This window comes from Haemorhous mexicanus, chromosome 4 (genome assembly GCF_027477595.1).
Source record: "Haemorhous mexicanus isolate bHaeMex1 chromosome 4, bHaeMex1.pri, whole genome shotgun sequence".
Taxonomy (NCBI): domain Eukaryota; kingdom Metazoa; phylum Chordata; class Aves; order Passeriformes; family Fringillidae; genus Haemorhous; species Haemorhous mexicanus.
The window spans coordinates 64,210,217-64,237,007 of NC_082344.1; the positions used below are offsets into that span (position 1 = coordinate 64,210,217).

At 37.6% G+C, this 26,791-nt stretch overlaps 1 protein-coding gene across 1 annotated transcript; it reads left to right on the forward strand.

Annotated features, from left to right (window-relative positions):
• Window positions 1-397: 397 nt before the first annotated feature.
• CLNK (cytokine dependent hematopoietic cell linker) lies at window positions 398-26,448 on the forward strand. Its single transcript, XM_059845163.1, has 15 exons — window positions 398-606; window positions 3,043-3,205; window positions 4,884-4,960; window positions 5,255-5,300; window positions 7,514-7,542; window positions 7,879-7,898; window positions 9,342-9,470; window positions 12,396-12,423; window positions 15,191-15,209; window positions 16,240-16,303; window positions 17,433-17,473; window positions 19,875-20,008; window positions 20,316-20,393; window positions 20,525-20,680; window positions 25,901-26,448. Exons 1-15 carry the CDS (start codon window positions 535-537, stop codon window positions 26,027-26,029), a joined length of 1,185 nt encoding a protein of 394 aa, XP_059701146.1. The 5' UTR covers window positions 398-534; the 3' UTR covers window positions 26,030-26,448.
• The last annotated feature ends 343 nt before the right edge of the window (window positions 26,449-26,791 follow it).

The window sequence follows — 26,791 nt, forward strand, 5'->3', positions numbered from 1 at the left end:
GTTAAATGTGTAAATCAGGTGAAGTGCAGAAGCTAGGAGTCTCTGTTCACCAGCTCTTTGGCCCTGTAGCTCATGCTCTCCTGGCTATGCCATGAAACAGCTTCATGGGCAGACAAACACCACTGAGAACAGTTTGTAGCCTGATAGCTGAGTGTTGTCAGATCTGGGATTTTCTTCTGCTCTGAAGAGAACAAAACACATTTCTATTCACAGAGGGATTTCCAGACCAGGAGTCCCAGAGATCTCAAAAGTTCAGCACCAAGAAGCAAAACTCAGGAGGGAGACAGGAGCTCAAGCACATCCTTTTTTGGGTGTTTTCGGTGGGCGGGCTTAGACGTGCTCTTGGTTGTGAATCCCATTTCCACACAGCTACTTCCTCATGCATTGTACAGGTCCACAAACTCCTGGGTGGACCTGCTTCATGTCCTTTTACCCATATCTTTAAAATACTGTAAATAGATACTCTAAAAGCTACAGTTGGCAGACTTTTATTCCTTTATATAAGTTACTAGCTACTGTATAATTTACAACAGAATGGGACCTTCTGACAGCTTTTCTCCATTTCATACAGAAAAGAGAACCATTCCTGCTAACACCTATAATTCTGTAAGTACCACATGTTCTTCCTAAAATTTTACTTTTCTTTCACTTCCTGATGTATGTTAATATCATCTTGGCTATAATACCAACAAAAAATGCAATCATCGCTGGTTTTTAATGCAAAATAAGGCATAAGAATTGTGAAATATAGATGAGAACTTTTACTTTTTTTTAGTGGGATCTAGACTGGAGAAGTGACTCACTTGCCAATTCTCCATTTATGGGCTGAATCTAAAATACACCTTTATCATAAGATCAGATAAAAATAACAGGAGTCAAGCTGAACAAGGATGTAAGTCATAAATCTCAAGATTAAATATGTGAGCAATACAAATGAAAGCTGAAAAGCAAACAGAGAACATTTCGATGTCTTTCCAGTTGTATTTGAAATCTGGGTTTGAGTTTCAGTTCAGGTGTATAAGAAAAGAGTAAAAATACATTTTAAATCACAAAAAGATGAAAATAAAGCACAGGTCTGTGTTTTAATAAGCAGGTTGGACAAATAAAGGATGACTTAATAAGTTTGATGCAATCAGTACTTTGCTTCTGATTTCACAGAATGATAAATAACAATCAGATGCTTTATGGGATTAATACCAAATAGAAGGCAAAAACAGCACAGAGAAGAATGAGGAAAGAATGGTCAGGAAATTCTTTACTTATGCTAAGACACTTAAACAATTATTTTAAAAATTTCTGAGGTATTAATTCTCTTTGGAAATTCTGCGGAGTCCCGAGTTTCTAAAATTATGGAAAAGAACAGTGGTAACCACAATATCTTACAAGAAAGAAAGCAAATCCTGAGGAATTATTTGGTACCTGGAAAGATTATTAAACAAAGTCAATCTGAAAGCATCTTTTGGAAATAATAAGTCTGATTATGTAAAGACGTGTTAATGTGACATGAAGAACATCTCATCAATTCCTCAAACTAAAAGTAATTTCCTTTTCAGCAGAAATATGACTACAATAATGTGAAAGAAGACAGTAAATGTGATATATATTGCTTTTTATTAGGCCTCTGATATTTCCCAGAAGACAGTCTCACAAGTACATGCCTGGTCTAGATGAAAATGATTTCACCTAGATGAAAGTGCTTGCACCACTGATTGAAAAAATAGCCACTCTCAGCCTAGCTGACAGTATTGCTATTGAACTGGAAAGAGTGGTGCCTGAAAGAGAAGAGCCTGAAAACCCAGGTACCCTGCAGGGTCTGTCTAGGGTGTGGTGACATTTTTATGTACTGTCATAAAGACAAACCTCACCCTGCAATGTACTGTAAAGAACATTTCTGGAAGGTCTGCCTCGTGTTGTAACAAAGATGTGTACAACATGGAGTGTGCTCACAGGAAGGTAACACTGGGGATATGAGATTCAAAGTCTTTTAAGTTGGTTGACAATTCAGGAAAGATTTAAAGAAGTATATTTGCTTAGTGAGAAGAATAAAAAAATATATAATTATAGGCATTAGCATAATAAAATTTGAAATAAAGTGGATAGTAATCAATTTATTCAGTGTCCTTGGAGAGTAAAACAAATTGGCTTCAATTCTAGCACTCAAGAGAAAAAGCATGAACTGAAGGCAGTTAACTGGTAGAAGATATGTCAGGAAGCTATTGATTCCTCATTAGTAATGAGAATAAAACAATCATCAGGGAATAAATTTGAGAATAAAATAAATTTGAGAATAGAATAAACACCAAAGAAGACCAGACCCAAGTGCATGGATGCACCTACACTGTTGGTAACAAAATGTGACTTCTAGAGGCATGGGGTGCCTTCAGTCAAGTTTCCTCAGCAGCAGTATTGGCTGTGTGCTGAAGGAAGGCAGCAGTTATGTTTCAGTGAGTAAACAGTGAGGATGAAGGGTGGAGCAGCACTCCAGAACACAACCTTGTAAAGACACATCCAGAGACATCCTGAGTCACTCTCAGCACCAGATTTCCATGGACTCCTCTGTTCAATACATACTCACTATTGCAGTCACTTGGACTGCACATCTGTTAGCACAAATTCCCCAAAACACTGTATGGTTTTATTTTGAAGTGTGACATTTGTGACGAGCTAGTTAATACATTCTTGCAAGTAACGTATGTAAACAGTCTGTACAATACAAATACCACATGGCTAATATTATAATAAAAAATACAGTTTCAAATGTCTGCAATGATCATAAATAAAACACTCTCATTATATTTTCAAGAGCAGAAAGGCAAAATTCAGAGAGACATTTAAACTGTCTCCCAAATGGCTACTTCATGAGTCTAAATTAAAAATTTAGGCTCAAACCACTTCCTCAACTACTTTCCAACCTTTCAGTTTCCATTAGAAAATTTCCCATGCACCAGAATTTTTGGTTATGGCAATCATATATTTCCACACTGAAATCAATCTTGAATTTAAATGTATTGGTATTATCTGTATATTTCCTCTTCTCTCCAGAGTGAATACTTGACAATGAAGGGCAAGAGTGACTTCCAGCTTCCCTCTGAGCTATCCGAGGAGGAAGACAGTATGTATGAGACTGTAAATTCTTCAGTGCTGGAGGCCATTCATTCTTTGAAAATCCTTCCTGCCAAACCTCTACAAGAATCTGAATATGCAGGTAACATTTTCTGTCTGTGGAAACTGAGCAAAACCTAGAGTTGTAGGGGAACAGTATAGACCTGGAGTTTTCTGTCCAGATTTTTTTTTTTTTTAATTAAATGGTTCAACTGGAAAATAACACTGGTAGGTAGAAACATGGAAGAGCTTTGTCTGCTTCTTCATATTCAAGAGTTAACCTGATTTTCATTAGATTATGCTAAATTAATAATTACACGCTTTTTAATCTTAATATTACCTTCATGGGATAAATTCTATTATCCCATTCCACATGGAATGTGCAGAAAACTGGCTGATGAAACACACAGCCATTTTAGAAAATCTCCCTGCTATTTAAGCCTAAAAACCTTTAAGATGAAAAACATATTTAAAGAACACACTAAACTTTCCTCCAGATGATAATGTAGTATCCTTTCTAAAGGAGTTCTCTGGTGCTTTAAATAGCAGTAATAAGCAATTACTTGGAGTGTATTTCTCAAGCATTCTTAACTTTGTGAGGCAGCTGCATTAATCACCTTTTGGTTTACTAAAGCTATTCTAAGTCACATTTAATACCTAAACATACAGAGCCAATTAATATCCCATTCATGGAAGTGAAATGTCATCCTAGCTGTGCATTGCACCAATCCAATATAAACACTCTAGAGGTTTTAAACAGTTTTAAAAAATGGGGGGGAGTCCTAGATGAGAGAGACTGGAAACCATAAGCCAGATAGCTCGCTCCAGTTCACATCAAACTCAGCAAACACATTTTCTACTCGTTTTTTGTGGGAGTTTGTTTGATGTCTAAACAAATAGATGGCTTTTAAAGTGAGTAAATTCATCAGTGTGTGAAAGGACCACAATCAGTCTGAACAACCAGATATGCTTCATTATGTTCCAAGACTAATTTGTCCATTTTATTTGGAAAACTAAGTGAATTCTAAGTACAGTTTCTATCTTGGTTAGCAGTAAAAACTTTCATTTAGCAGTCAGCATCTTCTGTGGTTTATGTAAGATTGAGCTGTATTAGCCAGAAGACAGTTTTTGTTTGGTGATTTAAGGTAAAGCACATGAAACAAAAAGCTGCTTTTTGCCTGTGTATTATGCCCAGTAACTATAACATGGCAAGATACAAGAGAAAAGAAAGGACTGAAAATATATTTCAAAAGGGTAAAATTCAATGGTAAAATTTTTGTTCTCTTTTCTAGAAAAATACAAGTGCCCTTGAGATATAAAATTAATAACTGAAAAACACATGTTAGCATTTCTTTTTGATGGCCAAGGATGCAGTTTTTTATTAAAAGCTAAAGTAGAAATTAAAATACTACCTAGAGAATAAAACCCCTACAACCCTCACAAAACCAGAACAACATGATGGCATTGCCAAGAGCAAAGGTTCAAATGATAAACAAATTCAGTAATCTAACCACAGTTAAGGTCAAATGTCTGCCGTAACTGTTTACCAGCTTATGAAGCTTTTATTTATAACCACAGTGGGGACATTAACCATAAAGCTATTACCAGGGTCATGCTTATGTTCTCAATAGAGCTGCTATAATGGTTATTAAGTTCTGGAGGAAAAAATAAATGCTGTATAAATGGTGAGATCTGTCCAGAAAAACACATTTTGGACATAAATCCCTCCTTCAAACATATTACTGAATTACTCCAGCTTGATTTTTCTTCCCCTTTTGCAGATACACGGTGCTTAAGGCCTTCAGGTACCACTTCCCCAACGAGCGAGAGCCCATCTCAGCCCCCTCCACACTCAGCTGTAAGTAAAGATCCTAAAGCTTATTCACAATCAGATTTCCCCTTTTCTGTGATATCCCCCAAAGTGCAGTCTATTTAAAGTCTTAGCCACATCACATTCATCTGCACCAGGCAGCCCAAGTTCCTGTGAGCTGTTCCTGTTTCACTTTGCACGGATGCCCTCATCTCTTCCTTTCACTCCTTGGCTGCTGGGCTAAGACTTAGAGGCATCCCAGCCAGGAGCAGCACCCTTTCTACTGGCCATAGCTTCAGGAATGATGGCTAACATCACATCTTTCTTTTGGTTTATTAACAGATTCACACATTTGATCCGGAGGGGAGAACAGTGCCAAATGTAAGAGGTATTAAAAAAAAAAATCTACCCATTTCTGCAAACAGAAATAGTAATTTCTATTCCAGATTTACCTTTTGTACTTAGGCAGAGATTACACGTGATAGAATAGACACAGTTTTCAGAACAGCAGCTGCTTTCCAGAACAATCACCCTGCAAATTTTGCAATACTCTTTCAACTATCTAACACTGAAGTAATTATTTACAGAAAGAGATATATTTTTTCTCAGGAGTTTCCTGCTCCTACAAGGGGAGATAAAAAAGCCCTCTAGTTTAAAAACCAGATTTTCCTTTTCGCTATACTGTAAGCACATAAGGGGCAGGGAGCAGCCAGTGTCTCCTGAACTCTTTCACCAAAAGCCTGCAAGATCCCCGCTGGGCTTTACTTCTAATGATGTAATTCTTTTTCACTCCCTATCCTTCTCAGGGTTTTTCCATGAATATATTGTAAAACATAATCTAAGAACTATTTTTAACTAGTAATAGCAACTTCAGCAATTCCCACTAGGGATTTACATCCTAGGGTGACTATTTACAAAGGTTTCCTGACAAAGTTCACCTACTCAGAATGTGCTAATGGGGTGGTACATCACCTGGCATATTTTGTTCTCTGCTGCTTTACCTTTAACTCTAAATTTGATTCAAAATCCTTTAATTTTGAGTCAAAAATGTACCTTTAATTTTTGTTCTGTTTCTTGTGGTGAAATCAGAGGCAGGCAGTCTTATTCTTCAAGAACCTAATGAAGTGTCCAAATATAAAATCCTCTGACAGTTTCACTCAATTGTAGGATTGTTTTAAAAGTAGGTTTCTATACACTTTTTTAATTTGCTTTTGATATAGCAGTACTGTCATGAAGTCACCTACTGAAGGATTAAATATATGATTATCTTTGAAAATAAATTGTGTTTTTATCTTACCATTTTCAGATCTTTGAATCACAAGGTAATATGGTCCAAAAAATTGCAATTGCCAAGCCAAGAAAATTTGACCCTTTTGTTTTTGCTGTAACAGCTGATTTTTAGAAAGTATCATAATTTGACTAGCCAGAAAAAATAATTCAAAGAATTCCATGTAAAACAGCATTTTCTTCCCCCCTCCCCTTATTTCACACTGTAATGCAAAATATAGAGAGAAGTAATTCCTACAGATGATGAGAAAGGAAGCACTATATAGGTTAAAAATGGAAGGTTAGATTGATTCTTGTGAGCAAATCCCCATGTAGCCTGGAAAAAAGCTGAATTGAGATAAATTAAGCAAGCTTCAAAATCTGCAGAAATCAGTAGGCAAGGACAGTTTGCCAGTTTATCTAAAGCTTTGAATTCCACCAGGGTTCAGCAGGTTGAATTTACATGTCTCCATGTGATGTGTGCTGGTGTTAAGATGAGCCAAAGCCAATACAGGAAGGTAAATTAAACTCTGGTGTTTGAGGATGCAACTGAGATATATTTTTAGTACTTCTTGAGTGATCAGTGCTTATAGAGAACATGATTATTTTTACATAATAGTTACACTGTTTTAAAATATATCCTAAATTTTTTTCATATGCCCAGTGCTATTAAGTGGCCTTGCCACAAGATGGCATAAATAGCACAGAAGACTTTTTTTTCAGCAGTAGTTTCTAGAAATGTTAAACATTTAAGGTATCATTATTTTATTCAGAGCAATTTGTTATGGTTTATTTGAAGGAGAGCTTGAGATCTGTTGCATGTGCCTTGCATTATTTAGGATTTCAGCATGTAGAACTTAGAAAAATAATTTCAATATAGCAAAAATAAAGTAAGAATTTTTTAATAGTAAGATGTTAACTTAAATAATGTCATATTTTTGTATATTTGAAAAAAAAAGAACTGATTTCATTGGTTTTCAGTATTTTTATAAATTTCTATACAAAAATAAAAACAGACAAAAAATGCATCCCTAACTCAATAAGCATATATATATATATATATATATATATATATATATATATATATATATATATATATATATATGCATATAAAGTCTCTGGAAAATATTTAAGTTTACAGTACCTGAATAAATATCACCCTCAAATATTTCATTCTGAAAGCAAGAGCAGAGTTCTAGAGGTAGAGCCAGGGGAAGGCAAGGAATGGGATTGGACTGCCCATAATAATAACAACAATACCAGAACAAAGCTGTAACTTCATTTGTGATTTGTATGAGTAGCACTCTACTAAGAATTATTTGTAATTATTCTTAGGAGGAAGAATGAAAATACACGGATACCAGGTAAGCAGAATCTCTCATCAATTCAATTTTTTACTGGTTATTTTGCCATTTAATAGATTTTTAAAAGCAGGCTGCCATTTTGCTAGCACTAGCTAAAGGAAAAGAGAATTCCTGTCTGCATTACCTCGTTCACTTGCATTGGCATGAGGATGTCTTTTATTCCTCAGTGATTTTAAAGTGCCATGTTACAGAATGATGTTTTGTGCTGTAGAGCACATAAACCCTTTGACTCTTGACACAGGCATGTTTACTTAATCTAATTTCTTCACATTTCTCTCAGGTAAACTAAGGGGGGGGAAAAAGCTTACGGAGATTTTTGTTTCCTCTCTTTTCCAGGAGCCTACACCTCCCCCACGGTAAGATCACATCAGAGATCACTTACCTGTGCTCCCCGGGGAACTCAGTGCTAATGAATGCTCACATCCATCTGTGCTGCTCATGGTAATGAGGTGGCTGGAAGTGAGCCAGCATCCTTTTACTGCTGCCTCTCTTTGGACTCCACGGGTTCTGATATGGAGTTAGGGAGAACAGCACATGAGCTCTAAGCATTCATAGCAGGAGCTCAGGCCTGCATCTTCAAAACCAACTTGGCTGTGCCTGCAGACAAGTCAAAAGTCTAGAAATATCGAATCTGGTTCAACCCAGATATAAATTACTGGGGAAAAAAAACATTCCACCAATTGTATTGGTGCCTTAGGCTCTGTTCATTGTGATAATACTGACTTCATTCTCACTAAAATCAATTTTTGCTACACATCTAAATCATGTATGGAAATCAACTGGAATATTTCCTCTTACTCCACAGAAGATAGACCAAGCTCTATTCCACAAATATATTTTTCTATGATATGTCCATAAATAAAAAATAAACACTTCTTAATTTGGTCAAACTCAAATAATAACTGCTATAATTAAAAAAATCCTTTCATAAGTCTTTTAGGAATAGCAAGTTTATTCCTCCATGCCTACACTGACTGCTCTAAAAATAAAAAGAATTTTAAAATATGATTAGCATTACATATTTAGACTTGACTCTAAAAAATATGAAATAGCATAAAAGGGCAGTAAAACTTCACAAATTCAAAACCGTATTAGTGCAGGAATAAGAACATTCTCAGTCCATTATTCTACAAAATTCCAAAAATTTGTTTCTGTTTGCATTGTAGTGGCCAGAATGGTTCTTAATTCTCTCACTTGACTTAACTTGGGTATGTGGAAACACACAAGGCTCTCTCCCCAGGAGCCCACCACTGAAGACAGCTCTGCCAGGCACCTTGGATGCACCTCCAGTTTTGTCCAGCCAGCCTCTCCATGCTACAGCTTCCAGCTGGAGCTGGGCTGTGACTGCCTGGTCTCAGAGCACAGACAGGGCGTGCCCACATCCCTCAGAAAACACCAGGCCCATGGTACCTGTGAGCTTTCTGGGATGAAGAACATTTTTTCCTCTGTGTCTGAAACTGGATTGTGTTCACTGGACCATACACACAGCCATACCCACCTGGAAATATCCACACTGCAGAGCTGTGCTTGGCACACACTGGTGAGGCACACAAGAGCACTATTTAGTGGCACACAGCACAGTGCAGTAATGTCTTGCAAATGTAGAATATTATCCAACATTACTGTTGCTGTTGAAGGGCCCTGAAGAGCTCCTGGGTCTGAGCTTGGCTCAGCACAAATACATTGAATTACTCTCAGAAAATTCCAGTCTCTCACTTCTAGAACTTGCACTTAAAACACAGTCCCTGCACCTCCTTTATTCCCTAATAGCTCTTCAAGGTCTCTTTTGACTTTTCTAGGCCTCCAAAGATGCTGCCAAAGCAGTATCAGCCCCTTCCTCCAGAGCCAAGAATAAGCAGCCCAGCCTTACACAAGAGGAACACGCTCAGCCGAGATCCCACCTTTCCAATGTCAGCAAAAGCCACAAGGTACAGTGCACTCCTCATCTTTGCTCCCTGACAATCAAAACACTCTCCCTGCTCAAACCACAACATTTTACTTCTGTCACACCTCTGCTTTTACTTAAGAAAATTATTCTTTAGACAGCTGTGAATAATTGAGAGAAGTGGTATTTAGTGTAATGTGACACTGGCATTTAAAAAAAAAAAAAGAAATTACAAAATAATGGTAAAGGAGTAGAAAAGCAGACAGAACTTTCATGAACACTTCGTTTAAGATTTTTTTTTCCTTAATAATATTTAGAGGTCTTTTTTTCCTTAATAATATTTAGAGGTCTGTAACCACTTTTAAGTACAAAAATGCTATTTACTTATCACAGTCAGTGAATCAAGTGATGGGGAAACACACCGACTGCTCCAGAGATACAGAAACTCACTCCACATCCCAAAAACATTGCATGCAGCAAAAGAAATGACTCATCTGTAGGCAGAAGTCTGGCTTCAGCCCATGGGACCAATGAATCCAAGCTACAAATCACTTCTTGCCCTTTCCATTTTGCACTCCTCAGCCACACAGCACCCGTGGGCATCCAGCATCCTGACATGGCAGTGAGCATGAGCCACCTGAAGCACAAAGGCTCGTGCCCAGCTGTATGACCCAGCACATGCTTATGCCAGGTTAGGAGTCTGGTTGCTTTTTCCACACAACACATACCTGACCAGATGAGCACGAACACACTCTGCTCACTGCCACACAAGCAGATGTGTGCCTGCTGTGTGACCAGAATTCACATTCATAACAGGGGACAGTGTTGGACACATGCTGGCAACAGGAATGACACAAATCCAGGGGCCACAGGGTATGATGCTCAAATGACTCCGATAGCAGCCAGAAACTGTGTCAATCCCGTCCATCCTCCCTTTCATGATTTCAATTTCAGCTCATCAGGATGGAATTTTGCTTCATTTTACAGAGGTCACTTCAAATCCTTTGGGGGGAAAATAAGCTTACAAATCAAGAAAATAATCTTTGGCTTAAAGTATGTATTTATTGAGTGAGCTCTAATTATGGGTTATTGGGTTGTGTTTTTTTCCTGAATGGTGCTTAGATTTTTTCATGGCTTAGGTTCCAAAATATGTTGTTTGCTAAGACATTTTATTAATATGAAGGCGCTTCATATTCAGATGCAAGACCTGACACAGAGCTGCAAAGTTCCAAATCCCATGACTGATCCCCTCCCTTGGTAGGGCAGCACAGATTGAAGGCTTTTTGAGAAATGTTATAATCCATGTTTCCAGCAGATATCAGTATGCAGAGCACTTCCATTTAAAAGGTCCTATTAGAAAGCCAAATTCTGTAATAGTAATACATGTCATGTATTAGAGGTTTTTATTACGTGAGTAAAACAGAAGTGGAACAGAATAAGACAACACAATATCTGGGGAAGGCACTTGACAAATTTCCCACAAGCACTTCACTCAAAATATTTCTCACCCATCTTCAGTCCAGTTGCAGCTTTGTAAGGAGAAAACAGCCATGAGCTGCAGAGGGAAGGAGTATGGCACCACAGCTTACAGCCCTTTGCTAGACTGAAAGCAAAGCTGTCCAACCATAGATGTGATTTAGGAGTGCAAGTCTTGTTTTCCAACAAAATCTGGAAGACTTATAAAATGTACCACATCATTTATACACTCTAAAAAATAGCTTTATAAAAAAACAGGCAAGCACAGAGTCCTGGAATGAATATCAGAAGCTCTGATGTGATTGAAACTTTTGTATGCCTGTGGTAAGCAGGCCATGCAAGGGCCATGTCCCTTGGAGGTGGAGGCCAGCCCTGCAAGCACATCTTTAATGTCAAGGAACTTTACCTCACACCCAGAGACCTGAAATGAGCTTTCACACACTAAGTAATGGCCCTGGAGACCAAGCTAACAAGTTGAAGAAACTAACACAAAAACAACTATCCAAACCTATCCAGTTCCTCTCCTTTCTCCTAGCCTTCTTGAATAATACTGATCATTTCCAAATTTCTTGCCTCAGGCCTCCATGTTGATTGATGTTTTCAACACAGACATGAGGAAGAGAGCCCTTGTCACTGTTGAAAAATAGCTCCCAGGGTTTCCTATACCAGATCTTTCTTTTGTTTTCTGACTGATTTAGCAAAATATCTCACTGTCATATTTTTCCAGTCCATGAGATAGGCTAAACAGGGACTAAATCCCAGAGCCTTCCAAAAACTACTAGATGCTTATTCACACCTTATGTTGCTAAATATCTTGCAAAATCTGTTACGCTGTCTCTTTATTAGGAGATACACACTGCTAAAAAGTCTAAGCTTTCATCACAATCAAAACATCTAACAAAAGATGCCAGATTCAATACCTTGTCCATAATTTTTTAGAGAGAGAATACTTCCTTCCCAGGAAAGGATGATATTTCTGTTGATCAGGCATATCAGGAGAAGACAGAAAAATACCTTAAAACCTACTTAATGGGGGCTATGAGGAACAATCTCCACTCATCTTCCCTGTTTTGCACCTCCTTTCTTCTACACTTCCCATTTCAGCTCTGTGACTGTTTCATTTTTTTAAATTCTTCAGTCTTCAAGGACCTTACTTCCATTTATAGCTGACTCTAAAGTGTGTAATAAGACTTTTTGGCCTGAGATGAAAAGTGCTGAAGTTGATTCTCTTCTTTTTCCCCTCCTTCCAGTATAAATCCTTAACAAAGTTGTCTTTTACCATAATGAATTCACAGGATGCTATTCCTTTTTTAAGAAGGTCCAAGATAATTCTCCTGAAAATAATTCATGTAAAAAATAACCAGACATTGAACTTCTCTAGCAATAGCGAAGTCCTTCCCTTGTCAAGATGTAATCCTCAGTGATGATGTACTCAAAGTGATTTTTATTTTATCATAATGAAATGTTTTGTGCATTATTCTTTCTTTTCCAGACATTCATCTGTTAGGGAATCAAATACAGTAAGTATTCATCTTTGTATGTATTAGGACCATAAAAGCCAAACACATTCCATGGTTACAGTATGTAATAGTACTTTAGCCTATTAGGTTAAAAAACCTGTCATGTTAGCTTTGTGTCATAAAGGTGTCCATCTTTAAGGTGTGTTGCAGTTTCAATACTGCTACTTCCTGAACGGGGTCAGTTTCTGAATTTGTTTGAAGAAATAAAATACAGGTACAGTGCACAGCTCCCTGTCCAACTATCCACATAAAGCATCTCTTGTAACTGCCTGATGTGGATGGCTGTGAAGAGGGAGCAGCAGGAGACACTCTCCTTCAGACAGAGATTCCACATACATTTTTACAAGCAGAGAACTGAAATTATAAGGTCAATAGAGGAGTGTAATAGCATTCATTTAATATAAATACTTCAAATATAAGATGACCCATTTCAATATGAAACAAGAATGGACAAATTTTAAATCCAGTTTTAACAGAGCCTGCTATCCCCCAGCTCCCTGAGGCCTCTCCTTCCCCACTCACTTTCTATTCAGACCAGTGAAGTAAAGCAGAGGTTTTAGCAATAAGGGAGTTTAGTTATGACAAGTGGTTTCCTATAAAACTTTTTAAGAAATACAGTCCCTACAATCACATAGAGTGTTAAAGGATGTTTGTAAAATTTGGAAAGAGGTTATCATTTATAGCATTTTGTGCTTCTCACTGAATGTTTTAGTTCCTGCACTAATGTGTTCCTACTGAACTGGTTTAATTTTTTTTCTCATTAAAGGGATCAGAAGACAGGAATCTGTAGTAGTTAATCCCAACTGTTTCCTTCCACAGCAGGTTGAAGCACAAATCTGCAGACTTGTCTAACTCTTAAATCCATTGAGTTTTCCTTCCCCAAACCTCACTCCCTTTAGTGAGTGGTTAGAAGCTTTAGTTTGAAAGATAGTGACAAAAACATGGTTTGATAGCAATACTGTAATCAACACTTACTGCTTGAAAAAATGATATATTGGCAAGAAAGATACTATTTAAAAGAGCTTTTTCTTGTCCTGGATACTGACTCATTACAAACCAAACATGAAAACACTCCCAAGAAAAATAAATATCTTACATCTGTAATGAATATTTCTGGCTGGACACTGTACAGCTGCACAAATACTTCATCTCTTAACAGACTCTTAGTTTGGTTACATCTTAAGGAGAAATATTGTGTCTCTTATGACATAGAAAAGATAAAATTTAATTTTGGTCACTTCCCATTCCTATAGATATGAAGGCCTAAACAGTTTCAATGTGACCTGGAGAAGACAGAGTGTGCCCTTGCCAGGGTTTCAAACACCAAAGAGCAGGTTTGAGAGAAGGACTGCCCTTCACCACAACCCAGACAGGCTGCAGGAAAGGCTGCTGAGGAGCCTCTTGAAATTGGAAAGGACAAAGGCAAAATGCTACCTAAGAATGAACTAAACCCTCTGCTCAGCTCAGAAGGACCTGGGGACCAAAGGCTGACCATGAGCCACTGGTGTATCCTAGGAAGCCATAAAGGCCAAGAGCATCTCAGGCTGTGTCAACAGAAGCATTGCCAAGAGAACAAGGGAAGGGACTGTTCCCTTCTACTCATCACTCACTAGACAACACCTGCAGTCCTGCTCAAGGCTGAAGCTGACAGAGCAGCGAGGCTCAGCACAGGGTCACCAGGACATCCAGTACCTGCCCTGTGAAATGAGTCTGGTGGGACTGGGCTCCCCTTGCCTGGAGAGGGGACAGCCCTGGGGGAACCCAACAGCTGCCAGTCGGTGTCTGAGAGATGTTTGTCAAAAAGGCAGAGCATTCTTCCACAGAATGCACAGTGGAAGTACAAGAAGCAACAATCTTGAAATGATGAAGGTTTCGATCAGAAATAGGAGAAAAAATAATTATGAGGGTATTGAAAGAGGTTTCCCAAAGAGGCTGTGAGATCTGGGAGGTTTGCAAGACCCAGCTGGTTAAAGCTCTGAGACCCCAGGGCTCATCTCACAGTTCTCCCTGCTTTAAGCAGGAGCTTGGGCTAGGACCTGCCCAGGTCTTGTCCAGCCTGAATTAGACTTAAAATTTCTAAGTAATAGGTAAACATTATTGGGGAAGTAATTTATATGGAAGATTCAAAATGCAATATCTACCAAAAAAACTTATTTTTCTCTTTAATATTTATGCATTATAGTCTTAGATGCATCTTAACAAACAAAGTAATTGATATTACCATCATTTTGATTTGTGAATCAAAATAATAAAGAAATACAGTGAAAGTTTAGGAGCCAAACTCCAATCTTTAGAAATCTATCATTCTTAATTTTAACATAATGTGCTGGATTAAGACTCTCCACACAGTGATTTTGAATGAAATATCTGCCATGACACTAAAATAATTGTACTGTCAGTTAAGGAGCCTAAAAAAAGTGACTGATTTTAATCTTTGTGTCTCTCCAGTCAACCATAATCAATCTCAATTTAATACAAGATCAAGGAAGGAAAACCATATTGTAAGTTAAATTTATACACAGTAGTCATCATGAAATGGTGATCTTTGCAGTAAACCACATGTTCACTTACACCCCTAAAAAGTATAATTCTCATTGTTGCTAGCAGACTGAGATCAGTATTCAGCCCAGGTTTTTGACAAAGTGATCAGGTATTAAAGATTGAATGTCTATAAATTATTGAAAACTGGTGGATAGTTGGGTCTGTTGGGGCAAATTCAAGTTACGAATGCAAAGAAAAATATTTACTATGTTATCATTTTTTACAGACACCTGGAAGAGAGCAAGGTCAGTATTCAATATTATGATAATAATTTGTTTTCTTTCCTTTATATTCCAAAACTAAAATATTCTATCATTAAAATTCTAGCTGAAAAAAGAGACATCCCCCAGGTATACATCTGCTAAGAATGGAGAGAGTTAGAGACCTAAACAGTTGCTGATGAGCAGCAGAAAAAAGGAAACTTAACTTGGCCTTAGCTTCAGCTGTCTGGGGAGCCAGAGTAACACATTTGTCCTAAGCAAATGTCTTAAGGTTTTGGGGAAAATAAGAGTGTTGGTCCCTAAAAAAACCTCCAAGAGAGATCTGCACAGAGGACAACACCCTTCTGACAATCTTGCTGCTCTACCGTTATTGGAGGGTGAGAATTTTGAAATAAAGTTTTTTAAAAGCTTTAGGCTTTTAAAGCTAAAAAAATATTTAAAAGATTTGAAACGTCCAATGTTGTAAAAATATGTCAATTTGTTAGATGTACACACAGCTTTGACAAAACTGCTCAAACCATTCACTGTGTCCACGTGCACAAAGGTCCATGACAAACACTGTTACTCCAAAATACTTTGAAGCTAGATACAGGTTACATGGCTTTCATGATGTTTACATTTTGTGTTAATAAATTCATCTTTTCCTCTGGCTTTTCCTTTTGTGGATTAAGGCACCATTTCCTGATTTTCAGCAAGAAATAGAATCGACTGTATTAATAAATTCAATGCCTATCCTGTCCTATAAAAAGGATTTATGAACTCTCCACAGACCTCTTGTTCAACATTCTACATTATTTACTATTATGTGAAGCCATATTTGGCATCAGCAAACCCTGTAACGTCCCCCATGTAACATTCAGTACTAGACCAAATGTTTCCCACTGAAATCATTAGCTGACTCATTCCAGCCAGACTGATTACAGCCCTTTAAGGTTTTCTATTAAACTGCCTCACCCTCATGTATGAATTTACTTAATTTATTTCACAGTAGTTGCCAGATGCTGTCAGTTAGACAAAAGAAGAAATACTAAGTTCTTATCCTTTTTACTAACAGTTACAAGTTTGGGGAAGAAACCTGAAGTACCTTTTCAAGCACAACAGCATCCTCCTGAAGGCAGGTAGGAATAGAAGAATTTCATGAGTTTGTACTGGATGCTTCAAAGACTAAACATTGTGCCCTAGAAAATTGTACTTCACTATGCAATAACAGCAAAATGACACCACTTTCTGATGCCATGCAGTGATGTGTTTTGCCCTGATGTGTGACAAGAACATCTTTGGGAATTGCTTTCAAGCTATTGTAATTGCACAGCCAATTTTTATCTTTAACAGCATGCTGCTGTATTACATTTCTGCTGCTATTTCTGTGATAGGATGTTAAATATATTGTATAAAGAAGTTTTGCTAGCTCCAGCCTCAGCATTTCCTCTCCCCCTCATTTTCTATTTTTATTTACAAAGGATACACACCTGGTTTTCTAAAGGCTGATTATTCTTCCACAGAAATCTTCCATAGTTAGACCTACTTTGTTTTTCTAACCTATACAAATCTTTCCTTTCTAAATGTCTGTAATCTCTTTTCTACTGAAGTATGCAACAAAACCCAAAAATACAGGAGACAGCATAGGAAGTATATGAATGATTTAACATCCTTCCTAGACAAACACAGAATCTCTCACATAAAGTTGTTTACAATAATGGCATTTCTCTGGGATAATATTATTGTATGGAGTAAATATGATCATATTTGTGACCCCTAGTATTCTCTTTCTTCTTATGCTTCTTTTATGAGAAGTTATTTGACCAATATTTCTCCCAGTGTAACACCATAAAATACTAACTGGCCAGCCACTCAGGAGCAGTCTAGAAAATCAGCACAGGCAGGGAAGAACTGCTCCCTGGGTCTTCCTACAGAGGCACTGGGAACATCAGCTGAAATTAGCAGTGAACAAAAGCAACTGTGCTTTACTACACATGCAGTTAAAATATGGAACTCTTATGGAGACTAAAACAAACCCAAAACTCTATGCAACTTGAAAAAGTAGCTCATGAAAACGAGGAAAATCTGTCAAAAGACACTAAATACGAAATTACCACCCAAAACCTGGGAAGGCCCAAAGCTGCCATCAGTAAGAGAAAGGGGTATTCAGGGGAGTCACAGCTATGCATTGCTCTCTAATTTGACTCTTACACTGCCACTATAAGAAATATTTTTCTGACATTACTTTTATTCATTGCTTTTTCCTAGCCCTCAATGTACACGGAGCTTTAAAAACATCTGCAGATCAGGTAAGAACCAGAGATTGCTTTGAAAGCCAAACTAAACATGGAAAAATAAGAGTAAGAAACAGATTCAGGTTGCTAAGCTTGTATGTCTGCAGTGAGGATTTTCAATGCACTTCCTACTGTCCTTGACAACATAGCATACTTTTACTCTCCTGTAAATGTTTCTGCAAATGCCCTTTATCAAAAAAACAAACCCCTAAGCTGTGCCAAGAACCTTGAGTGCGTAACACGAACTTGTGGTAACAGCAAATACCACCAGGAAGAACATATGGACTGCATTATGTGCTCAGATCAAGTAGGATTCAAATGAACTTTGGTCACTGCCAGGCTAACCAAGCTTACCTCCCCCAGCTTTGCTTCACAGGCCCCAGCTCCCAGATTCTGGTGGGCTCCCTCCATTGACCCCCTTCCTTCTTCTGCTGGGGTGCAATTGCACACACTGTCCTCTGGACACCTACTAAAAACCCTTCTTTACAGAATCCATAAAGCTCATCCAGGTCTCTGTTTGCTGCTGCCACTTCAGACACTTCCTACCATTCTTACCAGGGCTTTTGCTCCTCTAGACTCTCTGGGACAGCAGAGTATCCTTTTTCCTCTGTCAATTCCTTGCCCTCCTGAAGCAACAGGGAGAGAACAAATAAGTAGCCTTTCCCCTGTTACCTTGTAATTGCCTTTAAAGTCTATATTTGGCTTAAAAAATATTGTAAGAACAAATTTTATTAAATCTTATTTCTTGACAAGGTGTTGTTAGCTCCATCTCAGCCAGACTTGGTACATAAACATTTCAAGAGAATTTTAATTTTACCCTTCTTGTCCCACACCTTAAGACACAGCAGAAAAAATAAATCTGCAAAAAATACACAGCACAGGTCCACAAAGCAACTGTGGTCCTAGCAGTGGGGTCTCTTTAAAAATAAATTCTGGGGATGCCAGCCACTAAAAATGCAATGTGAACAAAAATGCTAAAATCATGATCCAATAAGCTGAACAGAAAGAATATGTCACATTTGGCAAGTCAAAGTGATTGCAGAAACAAAAGGTTGATGTCTGGTGCCAGGCCCTTTGAGCAGTGGTTTCATTACTGAACAGACTGACTGCCTGCTGAAGATCATGGCTCTTTGTCTACTGCTATCAGTGGATCTTGTTTTAAAAACAAAAGCAATGCAGTTATAAATCAGAACACGGTACAAATATGAATGGAACAGTGAAAGGCAGTGAAAACTGCTTCCCCTCTGTAAAAGGAAGTCATCCTAGTAAAATTTAATATTGTCTTATGCTACACACCAGCATAACAACAATAAACTGATAAAGCATGAAGAGATAAAGCACAATGAAATACCACCCTGACAAACAGCACTGTCTCTGGTGACAGTAACCAGAAGGAAAAGATGGAAGCCATTGATAAACACATTTTTCTCATTTACTTTTAAAATGGACACTGGATCATTTCTCCCACCAGCATTGCATGAAAAACACAAATCTGTTTTCTGTTATACAGCAGAATATGGTGGTTTTTATCTTCAATTAACAATTTTTCCCCACGTCACATATTTTAAAATTACATTTGATCTTTACATTGAAAGGAAGCCCTTGCTTTTCTGAGGTTGTTTCTGCATCCTCAAAGTCAGCCCAAGCCTCCTGTATTACATGACTTCTTGTGTTCCTGACCCAACCCCTGCACTTCCTTATCTCCACAGAGACCTGGGTAGCTGGGTCTAGCTTGTAAAGACAGCAAATCACATTTGCTGGGGGAGGAGGATTTCAGCTACTCCAGCACCCTGTGCCAGCAGCACCGCACGGAGCAGGCACACACAGCCACAGACCAACAGCCTCTCCCTAATGCGAGAGCAACCTCACCCCTGGGTCCTGAATTTGTTAAGTCACAGAGAAAACTGAAATTCAGCAGCATGGCAGAACTTCTGACTCATCTGAGGGTTCAACAGCTTGGTAGAAACAATGCTAGTTGGCAATGGAATAATGAGAGGCTATAATATGATCCAACGTAACAGTAACTGGGATCCAACACAAATAAAAGGGATTCAAAAGGTGAAAGAAGAACAGAATGAATCATTATCCTTGTCCCATATTTAGTATTTTATTTAGCATCTGCTGTTTTATTTACAGTTTATTATTTTGCTATGTCCACAATAGCCTGACAGACTGAAGTCAATTAAAAACCATCAGAAATCTTATGTGTTAAATCTCTGGGGGCATTAATCTGAAATCACTGATGCTGCATTAGCATAATGCCACTCTTAACAGATAGCTCTAAATTTTAAAGGTTAATACCACAATACTCTAAATTAAAAGTACTATTCTCAAAATTACTAAGTAAAACAAAGTGTAAAATTAAATTATAGCTTTTAAGAATACAACCTTTTTCCTTCTGAATTTACTTTTACAGGTTCCACATTAAGTGTAGATAATTTGACAGTGAAGAAGCCACCACCTCCTACGTCATACGCAGCATGCAAAAATAAATCAAAACATTTGCTTGTAGAACAGGAAATGCAATCTCTTACCAAACCCACTGAAAAGGTAAAGACCGGCTTTGCTACATAACAATACAAGCTTTTAGGAAACAGGATTAACACTATATGGCACCAACCCTGATCCCCTCTGAAAGCTGTGGGTGTTCAGCACCATTGAGAAAGTCCAATATGAGCTCTTGAAACCATGGATAAGAATTTAAATGTCTAATTTGATTAACACTTCCTAACAGGACTTCTCAATATAGATGCATTACCATTATATACTGTGCTTTAAATGCAGATTAGATACAATCTGGTTTTTCTTCTGCTTGTTGTTAATTTCTATACACTGATTATACTATCTTAAAATTAAGGATTTACACAAATGTGAGTGGTATGTTGGAGAATATGATCGCCATAAAGCAGAGAAGATCCTGTTACAGAAAAACACTGTAAGTACCATTTATCTCAAAACATGGGATGTGAACTCCTGGGGGGAAATTTCTGTAAGCTGTCCACAATGGCTTACAAGTTTTGTTGTGAACTAACCATACAGTCCATAATTTAAATCTGTATCATTCAGGATGAGACATTCTTGGTTAGAGATTGTTCAAAGAAATCAAAGGCTGAACCATACGTTTTGGTTGTTTATTATGGAAGAAGAGTGTACAACATTAAAGTCCGATTTCTGGAAGAAAGCCAACAATACGCCTTGGGAACAGGGCTCAGAGGAGAGTGTGTAAGTAAAATCCCATCTGCTGTTTCAGCCCATGGCTTTTATGTTAGACTTCACGAGTTCTTAATACTAAATATTAGTTACAAACTCTCCCACATAACAAACTTGCTGTTTCATTGAAGTTTCTTTTACAATACCCTCATTTTTAAGTATGTCTCAAATTTCAAGCAGCTTCAACATAATTTAATACCAAATTTTGCATACCATGCTCATATTAAGATTTTATTCAATTTTAAAATCTCCTAAGTACTTAGAATACTTCTGTCTACTGTAAGTAACACCTGCAAAGTAAAAAGGAAAGAGAAGTTCTACCTTTTCTAGTATACATATTATTTTAGCATATTTTTAAACTTGTGATAATTTAAGCAGGCATTTTCAAATATATACAGCTCCACATAATCTGACAGCAGGACCTGGTGCTATGAAGCAATAGGATAACAGTTGTCATGGATATTCAGAAGCAATTAAATCATGTGGGTCCCTAGCAATCAGTCTTTCAGATATGGTAAATTTCAATTAGAAAATCCCTTTAGACGAGCAATGCTTCTTTACATAATTAAATTCAATTATAGTCATGACAAAAGTCTAATTCTTATTCTACATATATGGTTAGATAATAAACACTGTATCTGCAAATGTTTCACAAAAGAAAAAAATAATTAAAACTGAAAGTCAACTCTATAAAAATGTGATACTTGCAAAACAAAAAAACTACAAAACAAAACAAAAGAACCAACCAAAAAAAGATTTTAAAAAAGACAAACACAATGTAAAACTTAAAGAATGCTCAGCTGCAGAACAAAAAAGCAAAGCAGCAAACTCCTATGGGTCATTAGCTATGCAAATCACTGACAGAAATCCAACTCAGGTGAACCAGCAAAAACTCTGCAGCTGAATCTTTAATTATATTTTTTTCATGCATGTCAACACTCTTCAGAACTTACCATTTGTATAGTTAGACTTTAAAAAGCCTGAAATCACAAATGACCCGAGCCAATTTAAGGCATTTGATGGGTTCAAAATTTATATTAGAATTTTTATTAGAAAACATGGGATAGGATTCATAAGCTTTCACTAGAGGAACAATGTTCACTGGCAAGTTGTTCTTCAGGAATATTTGTTTAATGATAAAGGGGGGAAAAAATCCTTCATTATGCAAGCACAGAGAAACAGTTTGGAAGCAGAATGGTTGCACAAATCAGAAACTGTACTGCATCATCCTGGTGCTGCTGTAGTGACCATCAGTATTCTGTAAAGCACTGGATGCATTTCTGAACTGAAACTCCCAGATGATTTCCTGGAATTTTAGTATGACTTAGGAGAAAGCAAGTTTAGTTTTCCATGGTTCTGACATTGTTTAGTCTTCCTGTAATGGCTCTAACACAAACAGGCTCAGAACAGAAACAATGACAGAAATAAGGTACACTTCAGCATAATGTAGTGTATGTGTGTTCTCACTAGAGAATAAAGGCACAGAACTAAATTTTCATTAGGTTAACAGCTTTAACAATTAAGGTAACTGGAAAATTACTTGAACAGTACATGAACAGTTTTTACTGAACTAAAAGGAAGGAGAACACAATCCCTCCCATCTCAGGAAATACCAAAATATTTGACTTTGTTGTTTGTTCCAACTCCTGCACAGACAATACATATCTTAAACAGTGGGTCTGGACTGACTAGTCAAATTGCAAAGTACAGCTCCAAAATAAGGATTCCAAGCATCCAGTTAACAACACACAGTGCATCCAAGACTTGGCTCCACCAGGCCAAATCTGTAATCATGACTGCCTACCTTATGCCTTGTTCTTTGAGGATTCTTTCTCTTCAAATCAAATATTCCCTGAATCAAGCATACCAGAAGAAATCAGAATTGCTTTGCTGGTCAACTAAGTGTTGTGCCAGGAAAGCACAAACATGGCAATCTTCCACTCCTATGTATTATTCTCAGCAGTAGACATGAAAATAGAACAGGGCACAAAGCACATACACAGTAATGAACAAGCAGTGGCACCAACACTGCTCAGATCTTCTTCCATCTCAGGCAGTCTCATAGGGTTCCCCAAAAGGTTTTTTTCCCTAAGAAAGTGACAACACTTTGAAGGCTGTGAATTACAGAAAATTGCTGCCTGTAATTTTTTAGTACTCATTAAAAAGTTTTCCAGAGCATTCTGCTTTGCCCCTCTGCAGGGATACCCTTTGTTACACAACTTGCAGTGCAGCCAGACCTAGCTGCTCTACCTAGATTAGCTGAATATTCCCTCTTCACCAGCCAAGGAGAAAGAAAACTAAACACCAATGAACATGTGCACATCTATTACATTTTTCCACAGTTGGTGATTTTATTCAGAGGTTTGGTCTTACCAGACTTTCTGCAGTGTGTTTTCCTTTTGAATTAGTCTATTTTCATCCATTAAAAACACATTTTCCTCACACATAAATATAATTATTCAAAGTTTTCCATATCTTATTGCAACTCCTGATTTTACTATACAGCCTACAAGTTGTTAACATATTGCATCACCAAATAAGATTTTAAATTAACAGTTATTTTTTAAAATGTATTTCATTTAACTCTCATGAGTGCTTTTCTCATTAGCTCCCATGTAGCCCTGCAAGGTCATAAGGAGGGAAAAAAAGTGGTTGATCATCAGATTTTTATGGTAAAACTCAAGTTCCATGCAGCTAAATTAGCATCAAATTCTAATATAAACAGAAGGATTAAAAAAAAAAATCCCTTACTCTCTTAGTGGAGCTACATTTTTGCTAGCTATTTAGCCACAGATGTTCACACCTATATACATATTTAAAATACTATATTGAGCTTTCTAAAGGCCATATTATATAAAGCTATAAAGATCAGATCCCCAAATGATGATACATGGAATTTAGGAATTTACATTCAAAACTGAGCTCCCTTTACTTGGCTGTTGCCTTCCTCTACTCCAGACAATTTCACTATTAAAGATCCAGAGATCCCTGTAACACTGGCTTTTTTCATCTGCATAGTTCTTTAGAAAATGATGAAATACAAACCTTGCTCGTATTTAAAGCTGATCACAACACGGAGTTTACATATTTTTCTTATCTCCTTTTCAAAACTAGATCTGCCACATGCAAAATACATAGTTTTAGCATGTCTGTAGCATCAGTCTCAACTCCCACTGCAGTGAAAAATGTGTAAAAATGAAAGACAGAAGTAGGCTTCTCTTCAGCTAGGTGCCTGCTTTACACAGAAGTTTAGAGCAGAGCCTGATGTGTATCTCTGGATCTCCCTGTTCCAGCCACAGATACTCTCTCCATCCTCACCACTGCATTTGCAGATAACCTTTCATCTTCAAACCACAAGTCATAGCAGTCACACCATTTCACTCAATTCCTTTCCATGTGAGCTAAAAGGATTAGCTGCACCCACCTTCAGCAGCCACCAAACTGGCCTGGCCCATCCCAGCAGATTAGGGAGCACTTCCACAATGCCTCCCTCCCAGTGACAGTGTTCTGTCAACATTTCCTGCCAGGAAAGGTGGCACAACAAACAGCCAGTACCTTCAACTCAGAGAGGTTTACAAGATAAGCATCTTGTCCACAGCTTAAATGACACCTCAGGGATGAAAGGTCTCATTCAGGATGTGCAGCATAGCCCAGAGTTACACCACCTCCCCAGCACAATTCAGAGCTGCACCTTTCACAAGCAACTCTCCCCAGAGCAGTCTGGAGACCTGCAGATAGGAAATTCCTACAACAGCAGAGATGGGCTGAGTCTCTTCACACAGTGAAAGGAAACAAATCAAATACTAAATTTTCTTCATCTTTATGTCTTTAGGTGTCTTTACACCTAACAAAATGTGGAGTTCCATTAAAAGAGCTGAGGACATAACATTCTAAAACATTTTTTACCTATTACCAAAGAGCTAGAAAAATGTACAATGTGGCATTAACCTAGTGAAGCCTATTAAATTTCCAAAGCAGATGAACAATCATTGTAGACTTTTTGACTTTCCAACCAGCAGAAAACATTCAAAACCAGGAAAAGAACTGGTGCTGGAAGATTTAATTTAGAATGAAATAAGGATTACTTTCATAAGGCATGAAATACAGACCACAGTTCTGCCTCAGTTTTCAGTAGCAACGGTGACTCTGAGCATAAGCAAAGACAAAACAGCAAAGTAAAAGAAATGTGTATGAGTAAAAATTAACAAAACAAAACTTGCAAAAATTACCATACTAGCTTTGAGATCAAACAATTTTCATCTTAATGCAAGAACAGTTTGCCCAAATCACATCCTTAATCAGATTCTGTTGTTATAAACTAGGGGTGAATCAGGTGAGGGTGAGAGACTCTACCATGAGACACCACCAAGTGAAAAGCCATGCTTACAGCAAATGTTATATAAATAGGTGATAAGTATTAATGTCAAAGTAAGCTTTCATTACTGTGTGCAGTCCTGGTGGTTTAATACCAATAAGTACAAAGACTAGCTCAAGAGGAAAGCACTGGTATGATGAGAGCTTCGTGGTGTGATGAGAGCTTAGAAGGTACACACAAGGAAGAGAACTGCTTAAACTGAAGGACTGCTAATCATTGGAATGGGATGCTTCCACTAGGGCAGATGAGAATAAACACCTTGTGTAGCTTTCTCTTGCTCTTTGATCAGGTCAGCAACCTTGAACCAGACCTTTATCACTTGAGGAGTTGCCTGGAGAATGTCATTTTTTTGGGCGTGAGAGAACAAGATGCTTCTTGTTCCATACTTCAAAGGGATTCTATAGCAACTGTCTCAATAAACTGAATGGGAAAACAAAGTGTAAATTTAATAAGGTACACTAAAACTTGTAGTGTAAAATACCATGTACTGCTAATTAAGTATGACTTGTGGCAGGAAAAAAACTAGTAACAATTTATAGCTGCTTCATCATTTCAGTATCTATCATCATATCTGGCATCACAACGTTTTATAGGTGATACTGCATTATCAGGGCTTAGACATGCTCCCTTTCCCTAAGGAGCTAGTTGCTTTGTCCTGCACATGACAGAGACACAAAAAAGAAATATGAGGATCAAAACATGGTGCTTTTCCTTTTAGAATTGCTTTCATCTAATCATATTTCCATGCAAAATGTTCCCTATTTTTAATACTGTCATTTGCAAGTCTTTTACTGTTATAGATTAAACCATCCAGCAATTTCACTTTCAGTCACTGATTACTGTCTTTCCCCCCACAGAAATTTAATTCCGTGGAAGAGATCATTGACTTCTACAGATCCGTTCCCATAACGCTCATTGACGGAAAGGATCAGTCAGGAAACCACAGAGAACAATGCTACCTCACACATCCATTCAAGGCCTGCTGATATGGACAGTGCTACCTCACACATCCAGTCAAGGCAGGCTGACCTTTGCTGCCTCATTGTCACTGATTCATCCCTACAGATATAAAGAGAACACTTCTTGAAACGTCTCAAAAATCAGATTCGCCTCTTGAGCAAGGAGCTCCCAATACTATAATGAAGCATTCTATAGATCTACTCCATTTTTTGATTGTTGCATTTTCACTCTGAGGATACAAGTAAAGAATATGTTAACATATTAATTCATAGGAAGGCACTGAATCCAAGTCCTGATATCTTGACAACGACTGACCAATTTGCTTATCTTGCACTCTATCTTCTAACTTCAAGTGAAAATGAAACTTGCCCTTGCTTACCTAAATGTCACTTAAACTCTGCTAAGTAGCAAAACTTAATAAAGTATACCACTGTCATTAAATAAATATTCTTGCTTTTAAAAATACACATGAAACACTGCATGTCACAGTCTAACAGTTAAGACAGTTCTCACTGTCTAACAATTTCATGTGGTGTGCATATGTTTGCTCAACAACAAGCTGTGCTCAGCTGCCACTGAAGTTAGTGTCAGTTGATGCTTATAGGCACTGGAGATTTTAAAGCTAGCTGTAATTATGTAAATTCTATTATTCAATGAGCACTTACTCTTCAGCTTAAGTAGCAGATACTTGTATGCCATACCTGAACCTTCAAACGCTTATATAGTAGGACCATTATGCAAAGTCACTTTGAATTCATACCAAATGCAAATGTAGAGATAAAAATCTT

Coding starts and splice junctions, on each gene's coding strand:
- CLNK (XM_059845163.1), top strand. CDS start 535: ATGGGACCTTCTGACAGCTTTTCTCCATTTCATACAGAAAAGAGAACC. Junction 4,961..5,254: donor AGCCCCCTCCACACTCAGCT/GTAAGTAAAGAT, acceptor GTTTATTAACAG/ATTCACACATTTGATCCGGA. Junction 7,899..9,341: donor GAGCCTACACCTCCCCCACG/GTAAGATCACAT, acceptor TGACTTTTCTAG/GCCTCCAAAGATGCTGCCAA.